Here is a 20,880-nt window from a genome sequence, read left to right as displayed (position 1 = left end):
GATGATCCTAAAATGGACTGAAAAGTCCTCATTTACAAAACATGAAAATATCAAATTAAGAAAAACATAATTTTTAAAGTTGTACAAAGAAAATGATCGGAGCAGGGTTTGAACCTGCGATCTCCGGTTTGCTGTTCCGGTGCTCTTCCAGTCAGAAGCCAGAAAAAAACAGTATGGATACTGTCATGTAGTGAAATTATAAGGCCAAACAAAAAAAATTGTGTGTTTACGGTAATTCTGCCTACCTGGATTTTTTTGAGCCAAATTGCCGACCTCAAAAATGAGCACTTTTTGCAAATGTTTCTGGGACTATTTTCTTCATGACTTACATTTGAACAGAAACGATCCTTACGTACATCTTTAGTGAGTTTCAAACATGGCAAAAGAACACGCAAATGTATGTCTAAAATGAAAAAAAAACTGAAAAAATAAAATTATTTCCCTACGTACCTACCTGGATTTTTTTCAGGCCGTTACCGTAAACGCACCATTTATTTTGTTTGGCCTAAGTATTTTTGCATTAAAAATTGCAAACTCAATAACTGACCTAGAACTGCCCTCACCCCATTAACAAAAACATTGGGCTATTACTGAACTGACGATTCTTATATCGTGACTAACATAGGTCCACGAAAAGTCAATCTCTCCCTCCCCCCCCCAAAAAAAAAATTAATTACCAACAAAAAATTAAAATCAATTTATTTTCAAATTTCATAATATTTATTTGTTTGATTTCTGTTCCCTCCTTTCTCAACAAGGTATTGCTGCCGGTCTACCTGAACCAGACCAGAGCTGAACTCCTTTTCACCGTCAACATCGAAAGCGGTGACGGGGAAGGCCCCAGCAAGGGACACAGCTTCTACGAGAGAGGCGTAGCCCTGCTCTGCAATGGGCTGTCTGCTTAAGACAAGCCAGACTAGACACTTTGGTCACTGCGCTCTTGAAAGATTAAGTAAAACTTCCCATCATGTAACAAGTTTGATGTTGTCAGAATTTAAATTGTGACCATTTAATTGTTCAGTTCCATCTCCCAAGCATTGTTCACTTTTCATTAGTGGTAAAGTTTCTGCAGGGTTATATTTTGAAGTAGACTTTATGTTGGGGTTGAAGTGTTTTGGGAGCTACTTTTCTGTAGTCTTATAGAGTGTGGTGTATTGTGTAAGATGGCTGTATTGCTAAGAACGAACTGGTTCATACTGTAACCGTGTTGTGCGAACAGTTAGCTTGGGTAATTTTTAAGCATAATACGAAGTGAAGTTTCTCTTAAGAATGATACTACATTGTAATTTTGCAGTAATGTTTAAATTTTGGTCACCGGAATATATGAAGAATAAAGTTGAGAAAATTCTTGATATTATTGTTCATCAGTGCATAGGATTTTGATTTGCTTGCATGATTAAATTCAGCTGAGAAAAACTAATAAAGTACATGTAATTTCAAAAAAAAAAAATCTTTGCCTTAAATATACACTGGAATAAATAGACGCTTTAATGCTTATTCGGAACAGATTTCTAGAAAATAATTCAAGATTCAAAATCATTGCTTACTTTTTTTTATGCATTTTGATGCATGTTTGAATTTAGAAGAGAAAGTTATAAATGCTTCATTTCTTATGTCGTGAATATGATTAGAATGCATGACATAAAGTAAAAAAAATGAAAAAGCACAAAGTATAGTGGAAAACATTTGGAATGTAGCTTTAATATAGGACAAGTTCGGTAGTTTTTTGCTGAGAGGTTTAACAGTAAAGTAAAGTTAAAAAAAATAATAAAAAAATAATAATTGTGGGTTATAATTGGCAAGTTTTGGATTGTAATTTTAATTTAGAAAAATCGACAAATACTTTTGACTTTTTTCTCTTAATTTGTGTCTGGATGCCACTCATTTTCGATCACCTTATTACAGTGGAATAATAGTAAAAAAAAAAAAGAAACGCATGGCGCATGAAGAATGCATTATAGAGTAGGTTGTCAAAACAGAATATGAAGACTTTTTTGTTTTTTTTTTGTCTTTTCTTTTTTTAGATCTTTGCAGTTACTGTTTTTAATTGTTCAATTTGGGGAATTTATGCTGTAATCAAAGACATTTATTAACAGGGAAGTTGGTCTGGTTGATATTAGTAAGTTGAATTATGAAGGTGATAAAACTAAAACTAAAATTTCCATTTCACCAGTTTTTCCATTTGATTTCACATCAGTAAGCTTAGATGGCAAAGGTTAATGCATTATGATACTAGTGATGTAAGCTGTTCTAAACGAAAATTCTAACATAAATTGCAAAAAATAATAATGGATTAATTGTGCATGAACAAGTTGAATTAGATGTGCTGCTGCAAAGAGTATTTGAATGTCTGTAATGATCAATAAAGAAATTAGAATATAGCAAGTCACTCTTTTCCTGAACGTGTATTTTGTTGCTGTTTATTTAATCTGATTCACTTCCCTGTTGGAATAAAAAGATGACACAGATGAGGAACTGTAGTGTTTTTTTCTCCCGTTTCAGCTAGATCCGAAATGGTACTGCAATGCTGCACATGAATTAGACTGTTTTCTAAATTAGCAACATGTTTATCAAATTGTTCAGCCAGACTGGAAGAACTTGAGCTTTTAATAAAACTTTTCCCCTCGTATTTTCATTATCAGTTGTTCCCTTTTTTGGTAAATTTGTTCTGGAGTAATCTGATGATGTAAAATACACAGTCTATTGTGATTCTTTAACCCATCCCAAAATGGAAATCTAGTGGCCTTCTACGAAGAATGGATGCAAGAGTACTTTGGACAAGAACAGAAAAAAATTCAACAGCCGCACACATTATCTAAAATATAAGGATAATACAGTCACCAGGAAAAAAAGAGCCAAACTGGAAATAGCAAAGGAAAGACACACTACGTGCATGGTCGGCAATGAATGAATGCTGATTAGGGACACAAGGAAATTGGCCCACAGGAAGAACCTAGATCCGACCAACAGAGGTGCATCCGTAATATTGTTTCCTGTCTAACTCTTCTGAACATGAGGTCTTTTTTACAGATACCACACATCAGCCATTAGGCTATCAGCTTCGGTCCAAAAAATGGGCCACTGGTATCAAATGATCGAAAAGAGCAATGTTCATAGCGATTTTTGGCAAGGTGTACACATCTAGAATTGGAAAATGTGTGATAGCTTTGCAGTTTGAGCGGTGGCAGTTTTTTGGGTGTTATCACTTTTAAAAAAAAAATTCAAAATGGCCGCCAATATGCTTGAACCGGATTAATTATATGTGGAAACAAGCATGTTTTGGCTGCCATTTTTCAAAAAAAAAAGTGATAGCACCCAAAAAGCTGCCACCGCTGCAATGCTATCATCATATATTTTCCAACTACAGGGGTGCATACCTTGCCAAAAATTGCAATGAGCATTATTCCCCTAATTTGATACCAACCAAACCCCCAGGCTGATGGCTTACATCTTTGGGAAAAGTTTTTTTTTGGAGAGGCACAACACCCCAAACTAAGTGAAAAGATAACATGTATCCCTTTCTTTTCAGTCAGCAAAATATATTGACCAAATTTTGTTTTTCTCCCCATTTTTCAATTCATAAAAAAACAAGTGTGCCCACTGGAAAAAAAGGGCTACCTGTCCATTTTTACTCAACATGGTTTTGCCCATGGTTTTGTGGAAAATGTTTCTGAAAGTAGAGTGGTGAGTAATTAAGATCCTGCTTTGTTTGAGAATGTAGGCAGGAGAGAGAACATGATGTTCCATGCAATTAAGTCGTATCCATCACTGCAACATGAGCAACTATAGACTTTAGAATATGAGGAATTACCATCTTGAGAAAATTATTAAAAACAAATGCACCCATATATTCCCCGTACAAATGCATATTCCCCATGAATTGTGCATGCAGAGAACAAAAATGTGGGTGGAGGGATAACATCACATGTATGAACCTTTTGAGACATGGCAGACACAACAGAAAGGCACTTTTTTGGGCGAATAAATCCGGGTGAAGATGAGAGTATACCCACTCCAAATACAATGTACTGCCCTCATATTGTGTCTGCCATATCTTAAAATAGCACCCTCCTATTGTGTCCACCATCCGTCAAAATACTGGCCTTCCATTATACCCCCCTATATCCAAGTACCGTTTGCTATTGTGTCTTCCCTATCTCAAAAATAGCACCCTCCTATTGTGCCCTCCCATTATATGGCCCCCCCCCCATATCTAAGAACCGCCCTACTATTGTGTCTTCAATATCTCAAAATAGTTCCTTCCCCTTGTGTTTGCCCCATCTCAAAACACCGCCCTCCTATTGTGTCCACCAAATCTCAAAATACCACCCTCCTATTGCATCCACCAAATCTCAAAATAGTGCCCTTCTATTGTGCCCTTCCATTTATTCCCCCTATATCTAAGTACCGCCCTGCTATTGTGTCTTCCTTATCTCAAAATAGTCCCCTACTCTTGTGTCCACCAAATCTCAAAATAGCGCCCTCCTATTGTGTCCACCCTATCAAAATAGCGCCCTCCTATTGTGCCCTCCCATTATGGCCCCTTATATCTACATGTAAGTACTGCCCTGCTATTGTGTCTTCCATATCTCAAAATGGCACCCTCCTATTGTCCACCTTATCAAAATAGTGTCCTCCTATTCTGCCCTCCCATTATGGCCCCCTATATCTAAGTACTGCCCTGCTATTGTGTCTTACATATCTCAAAATAGTGCCCTCCTATTGTGTCCACCAAATCTAAAAATGGTCCCCTCCCCTTGTGTTAACCAAAACCCAAAATAGTGCCATCCTATTGCATGTCCACCAAATCTCAAAATAGTCCCCTCCTCGTGTCCACCAAATCTCAAAAAAGCCCCCTCCCCTTGTGTTCACCCTATCTCATAAATACCGCCCCCCTATTGTGTCCACCAAAGCTCAAAATACCGCCCTCCTATTGTGTCCATCAAATCTCAAAATACCGCCCTCCTATTGTGTCCACCAAATCTCAAAATAGTGCCCTCCCCTTGTGACCATCTCAAAATACTGCCCTCCTATTGTGTCCACCCAATCTCAAAATAAAAGTCCCCTCGTGTCCACCATCTCAAAATAGCGCCCTCCTATTGTGTCCACCCCATCTTGAAATAGTGCCCTCCCCTTGTGTCCACCATTTCAAAATAGTGCCCTCCTATTGTGTCCACCAAACCTCAAAATAAAAGTCCCCTCGTGTCCACCATCTCAAAATAGTGCCCTCCTATTGTGTCCACCCCATCTTGAAATAGTGCCCTCCCCTTGTGTCCACCATTATGGTCCATGGATCATCGAGGGAGGCTAGTTTTACTTCACCACGAGATAAAGCATTCAATATTTGTTTTATAACACTTCACCCACAGATTCTGCTTGATTTTAATATTTTAAATTATTTAAATCTGAACACAGTTGAAATAAACTTCAATTTTAATACAAAATTGGTGGAAAATGTATTTCTCTCTTCCAAACTACCCCTTCACGAAATGTTTGAACCCAACTCTGCGGCGACACTCTTTGGAACAATACACGCTACGCGCACACAAGCATCCATTTGCACACAAATACCGCGCCGTGGAAATAGTACTTTGGTTGCTAATGGTATAGTTCTTTGGTTGCTACGGGTATAGTACTTTTGGCCGTGAACAGAAAGATAGCAAATTTAGAAAGTAACATGCGACTCACTCTCCGCCAATCAAGACACAGAATCTGTGGGTGGTGTTATAATTCAAAATAGTGCCCTCCTATTGTGCCCACCCAACCTCAAAATAAAAGTCCCCTCGTGTCCACCATCTCAAAATAGTGCCCTCCCTTGTGTCAATCTCAAAATTGTGCCATCGTATTGTGTCCACCTATCTCAAGATTTTCCCCTCCCATTGAGTTCACTTCATCTAAAAATAAAACTGCCCCAATTTGCATTCATGTGAGGGATATGTAAAAAATATATTACATGCATTTGAGAGAGATGAAACCGACGTAAAGCGAAAAACAAACTTGAAGGATGGAGACTCAAAGGATGGTAGTATATAAAAATAAAAAATTAAAAGGGAGAATCCAATAACGAATACACATGAAGATCAAAACTACATGTATAAAACACAACGGTGACAAATTTGACTGTTTACTAGCAAAGCAGATGATTTTAATTCAATTTGCTTGATAAATGTGAACTGGTATCAAAGGAACATTTGTGTTACATTAAGAAATAATTAGTACAAGTTATTACCAAAAAAAATCTTTAAATCCATAACCAAGAATTTATTTGAGAATTAATCATGTCGGAAGAGAATTAAGGTACTATATGCGGTGTACAATTCTGAAGTTAGTAGATACTGTAGCAGATTATAGCGGATAACAACTATGATTTTCATGTCCTAAATTTACAATGGGGAGTATTGGTACCCATATCCCTTACAAATGAAACTTATATGTCTACATACAGAACTACATGCAAGCTTGTAAAAAAATCCACTTTATTTGAAAAGAATTATTGAATCTACAAAAGAAAAAATAAGCAAACCAACATAATATGACTTCTTGTATGATTTAAAAATTCAAATATTGTAACACAAGTTATTATAGCGTATATCATTGGCAGATATCCAAAAAGTAACTGACAAAATTATCGTTGAAGAGCATACTTAGTTTGAAGATAGCAAACTTCCTGTGAAATTATTCTTTCTGGCGTGCTGTCATTTTGAATAAAAAAATAAAGAAGGCCTTTTCGAAAAATGTGTCAAGCAAGTAATGCATTTTTTGAAATTTCTGTTAGCAGTCGCAATTCGGCGAATATGTGTATGGGTGCGCGCACAAGCATTTGAAACACAACATACACGCGCTTGCTCTTATTTGTCAGTTTAGCACCTGACATCGCGTAGTTGCAATCCGCTGAATGAGAACTGAACATGTTCTGGACGCTGATTTTGGGCACAATTCAAAACATGACACTATAACTTTTGAATTGAAAATGAGATCTTAGAATACTGGGTTTTTTTTCAGAATGTACAGCATTCACAGAGCTAAAACTTCATCAGGTTAGTTGTTAAGTACCCGTCTTTAGATTTTTAGCACTTTTGTTGCTTCAAACGAAAAACAAATGCATAAATGACAAATGATATACCCTATGTTTAAGCTTACAGAGAAATAAAAGAACTTACAATCAAAGACTTGTGATAATGACGGAGCTCTGGAAGAGCAAACTTGCTCATCGAGTTGATTTCATTTGACATACTTTTAAGCTGAAAATTGTCTAGAGCTTAACAGGTGTCTTCGTGAGATAATCATTGTGCCTAAACATGATGCCAGTTTCCTGTCACTCCCATTCAACAGTTCAGATAATCAATGGGGAAATGCCAGGAAGACGTTATCCCGAGATCAATAACTCTGGGTCTTAAGTCTTAACAAGCACTTCCAAAGCTCCGTAATGATCAGTGCAACCAAACTCAAGATTACTTTGTCCCTGAATTTAAATTTTAAATGATACATACGAGAAACCTTGAAAGCTGATTTTGTTTTCACACAGCCGTTTTGTGTGAAGATGTTTACTGATTGAATTAAAGCACACAAAGTTGCAAGAGTTGAGCCTGGCAGATTTTCTTGGTATGAGATCTTCTTCAATCCTCCAAAATGCAACACTGAATTCAACCCAAAGTCACATGCTCAAACTTCAAAACCAAAAATGAACACTCTGCCCCTCAGCTCTGATAGTTTTGATATTTTGGAAAACTGGGCGGGGTCCCCTGGCTTAACTGCGCACGCCTGGACCAAACTCATACTGCAGAGCTTGGTGTTACAATGTGAGGACTTAAAAAAGGTGAGGTATTAAAAATACGATTACAGACTGATTAGGCGGTGTAAATATGAAGCCATTACGGAGGTGGAAAAAGGCTCATGCAGCACAGATCGCATGCAAACACTCAATGGTCCTAGACCAATAGGGTTACACAATATTATGTGCATGCACGCCTTGACTTTTAGATCACAAGCCAAACGCACAGTTCCACTTCAGAAATGGCATCTAAATTTTGTCGCGGGAAACATCTAGATAGTTTATCCTGAAATGTTATGGAAGATGTCAGGAGATTTTCACATATGTGCATTGGACAATTCTGACGCGCTTTGTCTTGGTAGAATCAGATTTCACATGCAACTATACTACCATCAAATTCAGTATATTGATTATTTACATTTATAGAAAAAAAACAGGTACATGTAGTAACAGGTGATTGATTTTGAATTGTATTCCACTTCACAATAATTCACACCATTCGACTTTTAACAGATTACTCTCCTCTGTATACACTGTAATGAGAAGGTTGCATTAATCTCATTCACTATTACAAAGATTTATAATTTTATATCTAGTTTCTTTAAACAAATCTCTGCCAAATATCTTGGTAACAAAAGCAATGACAGAATCAAAGCAAAGAAATAGACAAGGGTTCATAATTTATACAAAAAAAGTAACAGGCCAGAAGACTAATTCCTCAGCTCCCTCACATCCGCCCAACAAAAATGAATTAACTCTAACAAAAATGTGTGATTTGATTGAAAAATGCTCAAATAGAACAAGGTTGCTGATTGCGAAAAGGTAGATCAAAGTGACAACTTACAATTTGACTTTCCCCTGTTTTTCAATTTATTGGGTTGTTTTTTTTCTTTTTCTTTACATCAGTTATACTGTTAGTGTGTTCCATTCTCCAATAAGCTGTTGGCCTACATGTACATGACATCACACACAATGGCATCAAATTTCTCATACATTATCAATTTGGAATCATTCTGCAAAAAAAAAAAGACCTTGAGTTTAAAAAGTCCTCAAACATTCAAATTACTTTTTAGTCTGATTAAGACTAACCCAGTTGTCAAAACAGCAAGTGTACCTGCCGACTGATCTATTCTTGTGCATACAAGACATCAGACATCAATTTGTTTGTAAACCACAAAGGGATCTTATAGCAATTTTTCCATGTTATCGATGTCCCCTAACGGGATTCTAAGTTACCTCTTACACAGTGTGACCTGGGGACCATTATTTGCAAAAGAGTTTTGAAGAAAAACAAACTGAAGTATCATATGTTTCTAATTGTCCCACAGATATTACATTACAAGCATGCTGTTCCATGTTAATTTGCAGTTAGGCAAATTAACGAAACAAGTGAGGATTCTTTCTCTTGACTTCTTCAAATATGTTGGATCTCACCAGGTCTGACTTGTCGTTGCACTGCATGCAAACTTTGATCTTCTCTGATACAAGCGTCTTTAGGGCTTGCCCAGATGCTGCATATAACATTTTCTTTTTAACAGGCCCATTATCATCAGTCCTGGAAAGGAAATTTTTTAAAAGTGAGTATTTTCAACTCTCCCATAATTATTCCATTCTTTGCATTAATTACAAACTTTAATACGTTTATTAACCCTAACCGCCCTGAATCCTCCAAAATCCTTTTTGCAAATTGGAGGAATTTGCAGGATTGAGGTTACATGGCAAAAGTGCGTTGCTGATTTCGGAGTACGCACTGTGTCAAGGTCTTAAGCTGGACCTTGTGTTGTTTATGCTCAGCCGTGCATAAATTTAGTCCTTGATTATACTTGAAATCCTCCGCACTGCTCCAGGATGTCACTGCCTCTGCCTCAACCTATTGACAGTCATAGCCGGAGGATTTTGCAGGACTCAGGCAGTGGTCACCCCTCCATGGACCATATTCAAGAAATAACGGAGGAATTCGCAGGATTGAGGCTATATGCTATTTTTCCATGAGGCTAATTGGAGGATTTTGCAGGATTGAGACTACATCCTAGCAAAAAGGCCTAGGGAGTTAGGTTTAAAGGGGCCATGAAGTGAATTTTGTGCAAATTTCTACTCTTCTTAAAATGTATGAAAAACATTTGACATCCCTTTTTCGTTAAATTTATTGGGAAAATGCACTTCTTGAAACATTAATTAAAACAATTTCCATGCTTTTCCGGACAACTGAGGGTGCTGTTAATGTAATGTCATTTCAGGAAGACGCTGTTCAGTTGTCAGTTTAGAGGTTTTCTACTCGAATTGTGAGCTCAAAAATGTGCTTAGGCCAAACAAAAAAACCTTAGGTCGGGTCAAATGGTTAGAATTTATTTTGTTTTCTTCTGGAGCCAATGCATGTCAGGAACGATACATGTACATGTTTACATGTAAGCGGTCCCCAATCAAAGTGTTTTGGGATGATTTTTGAGACCTGTTTTATAGCAAGGAACATGGTTCAATCACTGTCAAGTTGCCGTTCTCTACGCTTCTCCGTGATTTGTCATGTTGGCCTCTTGCAGCAATATCAATTGAAAAATCATTGTCAACTTCCCCATAATTTTCCACAAAGAATTCCCTGAATGTCATTTTAAGATTTCACTGGAAAAACTTTCCTTTTTATGTTTGGAAAATGATCACATTCTCCGACGCCTAGAGCAAATTGCAGTCTTGCGTGTATGTGCATGAGAGCTGAACAAAAGCCACAAAAGACATGCGGCCATCCGATTCGATGTGAAGTCGACAACATACGTGGCCATTGGTGGAATATCGCATAATGAATTTTCCTATTGGCTAACAATTGGCGATGTCAACAAAGACTTGCTTTCAGCAACTTAAAAGCGTGAAGTTTTTAAAAAAAGATCGTTAGGACACTTTGTTTCCATCATTTCTCCCACAATTTCAAACAAAAGTTCAATCGAAAATCGGTTTCCATGATGCATGGCGGCCCAAGGCACAAAAGTCTGTGCGGCCGTGTTACTCGCGGTCAACCAGTAGAATTGCTCGTTGGGCACAGACATTGCCATCGGGATTTCCCCTGGCACATAATACTGCGCTGCTCACACACACATGTGTCCGTACGTACAAAAGATTTCCCACAACACAAGGTCCGGCCCAAGACCTTGACAAAGTGCATCCTATGAAATCAGTAACGCACCTTTGCCATGTAACCTCCAATCCTCTAAATTCCTCCACTTTGGCAAAGGGGTCATTCCGTGTCAAATCACCCAAAAAATTTTAACATTTAAACCCCACCCCCTTCAAATTGGTTCATATTTAGTTTATTGGGTAAGTTAGGCTGAAAAAGCTGAAATTTTCAGTTTTATAGCCGTCGGATAAATGGTTTCTGCGCTACCGCCCGCCATTATTTGGCAATTTTGGTCAAAATGGGCATGGCTGCCAATTTTCAAATGACCATATCTCCATAACCTGTGGGCCAAATTTGTTAATCGTGGTTTCTTTTGAAAGGTAACATCATAAGGAATCCAAATTTACCATTATGTTTCATGTCAGGGTTATTTGAAGTATAATGACCTTTTGACCTTGAATTTGACCTTGAATTTGACCTTGTGGATCACCCGTGTTTGAGACGAACTTGGATGAAACTTAAACTCCACCATGTTTTCTACAAAATATCAAAAAAATGGGGGTATAATATGTTTTGTTTGGTTTCTAGCTCATGTCAAAGTTGGCAAACGTGTTGCAAAATGTGATATCCCTATGCAGTGTACTAGTGGATTTAAAGTAGGGATTTTTTTGTCCCTGAAATATGTTCATGTATAGGGATATCACATTTTTCAACACGTATGCCAGCCAACTTTGACATGAGCTAGAAACCAAACAAAAAATATTATACACCCAATTTTTTTATATTTTGTAGAAAACATGTTGGGGTTTAATTTTCATTTAAGTTCGTCTCAAGGTCACATGATCCACAAGGTCAAATTCAAGTTCAAAGTAAAGGTCAAAAGGTCATTATACTTCAAATAACCCTGACATGAAAAATAATGGTAAATTTGGATTCCTTTTATGATGTTACCTTTCAAATGAAACCAAGATTAACAAATTTGGCTTACAGGTTATGGAGATATGGTCATTTGAAAATTGGCAGCCACGCCCATTTTGACCAAAATTGCTAAACAATGGGGGCGGTAGCACAAACACCGTTTGTCCGATGGCGCTAAAACTTAAAATTTCAGCTTTTTCAGCCTAAATTACCCCACATACTAAATATGAGCAAATTTGAAGGGGGTGGGGTGTAACCCATTGGGTGATTTGACATGGAATGACCCAAAGAGGATTTTGAAGGATTCAGGGCAGTTAGGGTTAAACTTCTCATAGCTCTGGAATGCTTCTGTTGATTGGCATGAATACAATTTGGCCATTTTAAAATACAAGGAAATATGCAACTTTTCTTCTTTTTTTCAAAATCAGGTTTTACTTTTACCCAAAGTTATTAACTTTCAACTGAAATTTGTAGTTACATGACCAACTAACTTTGTAAAATTAAACCCCTTTTGTTTTAATACACGGCCCTACCCGGCAGAAGTAAACATGATAAAATGTACTCACCACAAGATGAAAACAAGGAAAACGGATTCCTTCGAGGTTTCGATCAGCGCTTTTTCTTCCTCGTTTGGAAGGAAGAACATCACAGCATATCCATAACTAGACTCCACTAGTTTTGATACGACTTTGTCAAAGGGTTCGGCGTCGGTGCCCGTTTCCTTGAGCTTAATGCAATGATCTTTGTCCTCCTGACATTTTTTACCAATGTCAAAGAGCATCCAGGTAGTCGGGTTCTTGGCAGTTGGTCTCTCAGTCTGTATAAATGCTTCCAGTTGTGCTCTGCTTTCCGGATCAACGGTTGTGCCTGAAAGAGTACGAGTCGACTGAAAAATGAAAGACAAAGAAGAGAAGGAGGCTGGTAAGTCTACCGCATCGAACCACAAGTAGCCACATGGCAAGGCGACAAAAATTATAATGTGTGACTCACAGTGACTGAACAAAATTGCCAAAAATTATGCTAAAACCTGATTAAAAACAAGTCAGGTGTGTTTACAAACACGTATGCCCCGCAACCGTGACTGTTCCCATGACATAACACCACTCTTTTAACATCAACTTACATGTACCTTGGTCACATGGAACGTTCATTGACAGCATGTAAAGTAATGTATTTCTCAAGTTATCGCGCTGACAAAATTTCTTTTGTTTTAGCCACTGTGACCTTGACCCTTGACCTTTCGGCCCCAAATGCAAAAGGGTTCTTAGGATTACCAAGAACAATACACAAACCAAATTTGAAGTTCATATGTTAAGTACTTCTCACTTTGACCACTTCCTCAATCCTTCAAAATCCTACCCATGAGGGTGCACTACACACAAAGGATTAATTAAGTCAAGCAACAGTTGCCAAGCTGGCCATGCGACCGACAGCAAAAAGTTGATCTGCAGGTCACACATTACCAGCGTGCATTGCGGTTGGCGCCGCCATTTTTTCCAATTTTCACATTCAGAGTTTTTTTTAACGTTTTGGAGACACATGAACCTTCTTAAATACTAGCAAAGAAAACAAATACATAACATTGGCAGTTCCTCAATGGTCTACTTTTCAAGTAATTTCAACCGGAAATTTTGAGGCTCGCTTGTTGTACACGTTTGAGCGTAACTAAAATTTTGACTTAAAGTTTGACTATTTCACCTCACTGCTAGGTGACCAGGATGTGTGGCCATCATGCAGGGTACACAGGCATGCATGCCACTGGGAATTTAGGGGGAAAAAACCAGGAAACTCCAAACCAAACTAGATTTTGTACAGTGTTTTTCAATTTGTAATGGCATTCATGACAAGTAAAAAACGAGGAAATCAGCGGATCCGAGGAAAAGTTGCATGCCTGGGTACAGTGTTTGCTGGGTTCTTTTACGTGTGATTTATACAACACACGGGACCTACAAGCTTTACGTCCCCTCCAAAGGACGAAGCAATAATGGTTAAGTGCCTTGCTCAAGGGCACAAGTGTCCGGGCCCAGGCTTCCATGCTTGAACCCACGCCACTGTTGCCTCTGAAACACCAGAGCACGAGTCCAGACTGTTCTTAACCACTAGGCCATCTCAACCCCTCACTCAGTCGTCATGCAATGAAGACATCGTCCAACCTTAGTCCGATTAAATTGGACCCAACTTATCACCTTTTTAACATTCGGACATGGTCTGTCAATAGTAGGGTCCAAGCTAGCTCTACTACCTTCCGTTCTAACGCTCCACCAATTTGGCATACTTTGGTAACATGCACACGGTATGCATTTTGTGCAACTATAGAATGCAGGGCCACGCCGGAAGAGGTTTTTTTTTGTAGTGGGGTCGTTGAGTAGAATGGCACTATTTTGAGAACAAAGCAACTTTGGTATATGAGACTTCTCCTATGCGTATGCGGGTACGGTATTGGTGTGATCGTAGATGTATCAAAAAATAGAGGGCGGTATAAAGAGTTGAATGAGCATGAAGTAAATTGTGATTAATAGAGGGTGCTATAGAGAGTGAATTATTGACAAGTACGTAGTATATATACCAAGTGAGACAGCTTGGGATGTCTTGGATGCGTGGATGCGCGGTGGATGAGCATTAAGTCATCAATAGAGGGCGCTTTATTTACCCCAGGACCCTCTACTGTATTTACCCACTACTTTATTTCCTTATCTAAAACCAACCCCAACTGACCCACTCATAATTCCGTCTTGGATGCATGGATGCGCGGATGCAGGGTGGGCATGAAGTAAATTTTAATCAATAGAGGGCGCTATAGAAAACCGACTGCTCATTCACGCAGTCATGGATGTGCGGATAGAAAGGAGTGGCCCTGTATTCTATAGTTGTGCCGTCTATTTTCTTGTTTTTGCATGTTTTCAATACCTTAAGTTTTGAGACTCTCATACACAGTATTGAGAGTCCCAAATTTTCGGACTAGATGATACCATGCGTTTGTTCAATAAGCGGAGTTACTCTCGATCAACCAACTGAGTATGACATAGAGAGAGATGATGGTTTTGCAAAAGAATTCATGCCACGTGGGTAAGGACAGGCAGAAAAAAGTGATCACTTTGTCCAAGCAAGGAATTCGGTTTTTTTTCGGGTTTTTTCGGGTCGGGTCGGTTCGGGTCGGTTTTACTTTATTTTTTGTTGGGTTGGGTTGGGTTGGGTCGGTTTGAGGGAGTTAAGATTGTAGCGGGCCATTCTATACAGAATGCACTGTGGAGTAAATACCTAGCGCCCCTTAGGCTCATAATGGTATAGCCCATATGCCCTATTGCATTGTGGGAATGTTTAGACCATGCTTCATCATGGCTGCCATTCAGCCATGACCTTTCTATGTCGATGTAACATGTGTAAATAAAGATAGTAATCATGTAAAGCCAAGACGAGTCCGCAAGAGTCCAAAACCCCTCCATCCGAACCTGGTAATGGTCGATAAGATCATTACACTGGCGTAGTCGGCAGGATGGGGGAAAATTGGAGAGATTTTCGTGGATTGTTTTGTGCCGTGAATTCGACACGCTGAAGCAACGTGCTGTGCATTGTGCACATTCCAATGGACACGCCTGCCTGGTCGTGATCATCGAGCTTACATCACAAGTTATGTAAATAGTTCTGCAACTTCATGCTGTTGATTGTTTTGGCTGATTGTTGCCAGCTGTTGGACATTGATCATCATAGATTAATCGAGTGAACTTGATTCCGAATTTCGTCCGGAAATTCGCTGTGAAGATCATCATGCATATGATCGCTTCCATTTTTGTAGACTGTCAGTTTTGCATGTACCCTTTTTGCATGTAAAATGTCTGATCGTCCCTTCGTCTTTGGACCCCCCTCGTCTCTTCGGACTCTGTTATGTCTGGTCACCCCCGTGTGAACAACTCGTCCCGTCGTCGGACTCTGTTAACTATGTTTGGTCACCCCCGTGTGAACAACTCGTCCCTTCGGACTTTGAAACATTACTGTTTTGGCAACAACCCTTCGCCCAGGGGAGGAGTACCCAGCTCCTTGAGCACGGTTGCGTTAACCTTGGCCTCACCCAGTTTGGCCCGGGGAAGAGCTGATCTCTTTGAGCACCGTTTGCGATAACCTTTTGCCAGGGGAGGAGAACCTGTCTCTTCGTGCCTACTGTTTTTCGTCGACTGATGATCGTCTAAAGTTCTGCATGTATTCAGCCCTTCGTGCCCTCCATTTGACTGTTGTGACCATGGTGACTGTTTAGTTTTCCATCGGTTTATAAAGTCATGTGACTGTGTCAACTGTGAACTCTGACTGTAACTGTTATATGTTCACCTAGTTTAAGTGTATAACAATGTACATCACTCATTGATCACGTTGATTATGCAAATTCTGTTTAACCAGAAGTTGAGTTGTTAGGCATATAACTTATTGTCGAAAAAGCATTTGTGTGTTTTGACCTTTATCATGAGGAAACTGTTTGATCACTTTGTATTTTCGTCACAATTTTTTTTTTCAATTTGATCGTGATCATTGTCATTGATCGTCAAGAGGAATGATTAACTAGCTGTTAGTGAACGCAGAGTATCCTGTTTCATTGTGTCTATCGGATCATCTGGCAGTTAACTCGAGTGGAGGGGAGGAGTACCCAAAGTCTCCTTGAGCCAATACCTGGAGTATGGCGACAACCCAAAGCTGCGGGGAGGAGTACCCAAAGTCTCCTTGAGCCTACGTGATTGCAGTGTCTGACTCAAGAATGGATAAACCTGTCAGTGTCTCAGTACTAACCGTGACTGAATTTTTTTTTGAACTGTGATCAACATTATTTGATCTGTACAGCATTTGCAAATGATGATCCTATCATCTGATTGTTCAGCGCATGTCTGCTTGTACATGTAGTTGCACACATTGAGTATTGTTTGCCATTTAACCATGTTAACATAGGCATATTCAGGATTTGCTGTTTTTCCATGTTAGACTTGTTTTACGGGAAAAGATGATTTGTACTGAAATTGATTTCACTTTATTGCCAGGATTGACAAAGCTGTGAATTTTGAACACTTGTAATTTGTAGGGTTGCACATTGATCCACTGAACTGAGAGATTTACTGAGGAGTAAACAAGATTTATTACACTCTTCTTACTGTAAACTTCGTCTAAGGAGGGGGGAGTGTAGCGGGCCATTCTATACAGAATGCACTGTGGAGTAAATACCTAGCGCCCCTTAGGCTCATAATGGTATAGCCCATATGCCCTATTGCATTGTGGGAATGTTTAGACCATGCTTCATCATGGCTGCCATTCAGCCATGACCTTTCTATGTCGATGTAACATGTGTAAATAAAGATAGTAATCATGTAAAGCCAAGACGAGTCCGCAAGAGTCCAAAACCCCTCCATCCGAACCTGGTAATGGTCGATAAGATCATTACAAGATCAGTTTTGGTTTGCATTTATCGTCAGGGGGCCACGTGCACCGATCTCTTTTCAGGATCTACGGCACAGGAAACAGCCGTTGCATTTGCAACTCGCGCCCTCGCAAACTCGACAAGCAATTTGCATAAACGCGACGTCACAGCTTGAGGTCATCTCTTGTCACATTCAAAATGGCTGCCACCACCAGACGTTTCACGAGTGCATATGGGCTCCAGAAAGATTGAAGAATATCTAGGAAAATGGAACATCATTAGACCAGAAGCATCCCAGAAGTGACAGGTGAGACATCATAGAATACAACCATAAGAAAGTAAGAAACTGAGAATGTAAGAAACCGCCCTGAATTTTATGAAAACTTCGTCCTCAGTAGCGCGCGGTACCACGGTGTGTGGCCAGAGGTTCAGCGCAGCATACCGACGGCCACACTAGTCATGCTAGTGGGGCTAGTCAAAATAGTAACATTGAAAACGCTCTTTTTCAAAAACCATTTGATCAAAATTTATCATTCAAAAAGATTTTTTCTTCTTTTTCCAAGATCTTTCCAAAAATGTAAACAGAAAACCCATTTTTTTTTTAAATTGCTATGACATGCCTACTTGGACCCTACTGTTACTAATACTAGGCATAGCACACAAACAATTATTTATTGTGCAATATGTAAACAGACAGTGCCAATTGAAAGAGCTATGTGAAAGATGAATACTTATTTTTTTTTTTTGAAAATCGGTCAATGCATTCCAGAGTTATGGTAAATTAAAGTTCACCAAAATTAGCGAAATCCTGCCAAAAATGGAATAAAAGCCCAAAAAAGGAGTTTTTAAAAATTTTAACCAGCACTTTCAATATGTAGATTACTTCAAATAGTATTTCAAACACAGTATTTAGCAAAATGGCCACCTGGAAATGTACTACATCAAAAACCGAATGTATATAATTTTGTATGGCTGTGTCTCAGACCGTCAAAAGTGCCCGTTTTCCCAATTTCAAGAATGGAAACACTGGAAATGGTGCAAAAACGACTAAGTCCACCTCATTAATATGCGTAAACACTATAACTTTAGTTCTAAGTGGTCTATTGTGATGAAATTTGGTATGTAGGCTTTCTCTATCATGACGGGTCTACAAGCCCAATATGAAGTAAATACCTCCATAATTATGCAAATTAGCTTTGTGCAGCTAATTAATATGCGTAAACGTTATATCTTCATTTCCGAGTACCCTATTCTGATGAAAAATATATGCAAGCTATGTGTTTGAATATTGGAACAATTATTTAGAGAAAAGAAGTGATTTACATCATTAAGCAAATTGTTTAATATATTTAATGATGACTTCGTTATGTAAATATGCATGTAGTAATTAAAATCAGTCCGGCTCATTAAAATTACAAACCTAATCCAAAACAGAACCTTGCTTGTTTTATCTTTTGTATTGCCTCTTTACATTTTGTTATATAAATCACAGTTTCAAGAAAAAAAAATAACACAAATATTTGTTTACATGATTTCTCAACCGTGGGTAAATTGTTTATTTCACAATACATTACAAAAAATTACTGTCATAAAATCCATTCAGTTAGTCCAAGGAGTAAGTGCGCAAATAACAACAGCCACAGTTTAGCCAAAATGCATGTGCTGTTTGCTGCGCAGATTTCACGAAACTGAATCAATCCAACACAACCGCATACCGCACAAACAGAACGCCCCTCGCATGAAACAGTCGTAGATAAGAGCGCCCACACACAACGCGTTACGTGCACGTGCAATGCTCAACCAAGGCTGCTACATTCATGCTTCATGCCTCCCTTCACACGGCTCAACTTTGACCGTGTTTTTCAAGGATTTGTTTGGCCTTTTTCAGTCACCTAAAATGTATCGTTTTAAGAATAAATAGAATTCAATCTTCTCCACGAAAGTCACCAAGCACTTCTTTTTCTTACCAGGGATTTGTAATCATAAACTAGTTCAGAAACTTGGCCAGCAATCGCTCAAGTAGATGCGAGAATCTCGCCGCGACATCGACAGCGTCATCCGTATACACACCGTTTGGTCACGCTTCTTGTCATTTTCAAAACTGACGCAAGGAAAAACTCGCTGTATTTTTTCTCAAATGGACAGGACTTCCACTCAAGTATTTGATGATCTGTAAGGATGAGGTGATAGAGCAACTTCTCCACAATATTGCGGTGCCTCTTTCTTCTCGAAATTGTGGAAACTTCAATTTTTACGGGAGGGTTTTCTTTGCACAAAATCTACGCTTCAAACTTTCGAAACTGACGGGTAAGCTCCAAGAAAGAAGTGTGATGATAATGTCAAAGGTCATGTCTACCATATTTGGAAGTTTCATGCTCAAACAAGGAGCGGAAGGCCTGTCCAAGACCATTTCAAAATAGGGGGTTTTGCGCTTCGTTTCTGAGCTGCGCGCGAAGGGAATAAAAGATCCTGCGTGACTGTAGCGCGTAATGATGGTGTATTTTATAACTTCGATTATTGTCGCTGCATTTTATTTATTATGTACTTTAAAAATATACAAATATAAAAGAAATGACACACTATTCACACAAGAAAAAATAATCTTGATTGGTTTATTGACTCTAAAATGAGACGATCTTGAAAAGTGCACTACATCATATGTCGCGGTCACGCTTTCGAGTCAACTCGTACCTTGGGCGACTCGTACCTTGGACAACTCGTACCTTGGACAACTCGTACCTTGGACATCTCGTACCTTGGATAACTCGTACCTTGGACAACTCGTACCTTCAATTAAGACGACTCGTACCATCAGAATAAAAAGTAGAGTACATGTACACTGTACGTGCGCGACTTAGTGTGTGGTTCCTTGACTAATTAATAAGCAGTCCACTTCCAATGAGTTACGGTCCACTTTATTCAGCCTCGGATCATTATCCTGATTGACGGTACGACTTGTCTTACGCGTGATGGTACGAGTCGTCTTAACTGAAGGTACGACTTGCCGAAGGTACGAGTTGTCCAAGGTACGACTCGGTATAATGACGTCGAGTTGAAGGAACGAGTTGTCCAAGGTACGAGTTGCCCAAGGTACGAGATGACCTGTTACCGCGGTCACTACGTGCGTACGGCAGACTGTCACGACTGTATGTTGGGCCAGTCGGCCAGAGTGCTATGCCTACTAATACTATAGCCAGACCATGTCCGAATGTTAAAAAAGGCGATGAGTTGGGATCAAGTTACTCTGACTAAGTTGGGGCGTACTACTCTGCAGTGACAGTGTTGGGCCCCTACCAAATATTGCATCGATAATCGACAAAATGATCGAGGTCGAGGCAACGTCGTCAATACTTGTGAAAAATATAAATCATCCTTTAACTGTAACGCCCGGTTCTAATGCTTCATGTTTATTAAGGATCAAAGCATGGAGCTATAAATTTTACTCACCATTTTGAGAAACAAAGTTTCGTCTAAAAAATCAGAGAAATCTCCAAGTTTGTCACACTTCCTGCTTCGCTCGGTGCTTATGTAGGCCTAGATCGTATGTGCAAGGGCCGGTAGATCTCACGTGCGTTATAGTTTAATGATGGCGATATCGCAATGGCGTGTGTGGTTCACGGCGCGTATGAATATTGTAGACAAATCGTCAGTAAAAATATTTCTTTACAAACGGATGTTTGATTGGACAATTGTTTT

General features: G+C 39.1%; 2 protein-coding genes across 2 annotated transcripts in view; one reads left to right on the top strand and one right to left on the bottom strand.

Annotated features, from left to right (window-relative positions):
* Positions 1–2,399, top strand: part of LOC119745762 (cytoplasmic dynein 1 heavy chain 1-like) — a 118,599-nt gene extending 116,200 nt beyond the window's left edge. The window contains exon 91 of the mRNA XM_038222353.1: positions 759–2,399. Within this exon, the coding sequence (XP_038078281.1) occupies positions 759–905 (147 nt within the window). The 3' untranslated portion in view covers positions 906–2,399. The remainder of the gene's footprint in view (positions 1–758) is intronic.
* Positions 2,400–6,115: 3,716 nt separating this feature from the next.
* Positions 6,116–20,812, bottom strand: LOC119744639 (actin-depolymerizing factor 8-like). The gene is made up of 3 exons (XM_038220686.1): positions 20,632–20,812; positions 12,359–12,678; positions 6,116–9,326 (listed from the first exon to the last, which is right to left on the bottom strand). The coding sequence occupies exons 1-3, from the start codon at positions 20,632–20,634 to the stop codon at positions 9,149–9,151; spliced, it is 501 nt and encodes a 166-aa protein (XP_038076614.1). The 5' UTR covers positions 20,635–20,812; the 3' UTR covers positions 6,116–9,148.
* Between the last annotated feature and the right edge of the window lie 68 nt (positions 20,813–20,880).

The sequence above is a fragment of the Patiria miniata genome, unplaced genomic scaffold, assembly GCF_015706575.1.
Source record: "Patiria miniata isolate m_02_andy unplaced genomic scaffold, ASM1570657v1 HiC_scaffold_7, whole genome shotgun sequence".
Classification (NCBI taxonomy): Eukaryota; Metazoa; Echinodermata; class Asteroidea; order Valvatida; family Asterinidae; genus Patiria; species Patiria miniata.
This window is presented reverse-complemented; position numbering and strand designations above follow the sequence as displayed.

Coding starts and splice junctions, on each gene's coding strand:
- LOC119744639 (XM_038220686.1), bottom strand. Junction 9,327..12,358: donor TTCCTTGTTTTCATCTTGTG/GTGAGTACATTT, acceptor TTTCCTTTCCAG/GACTGATGATAATGGGCCTG.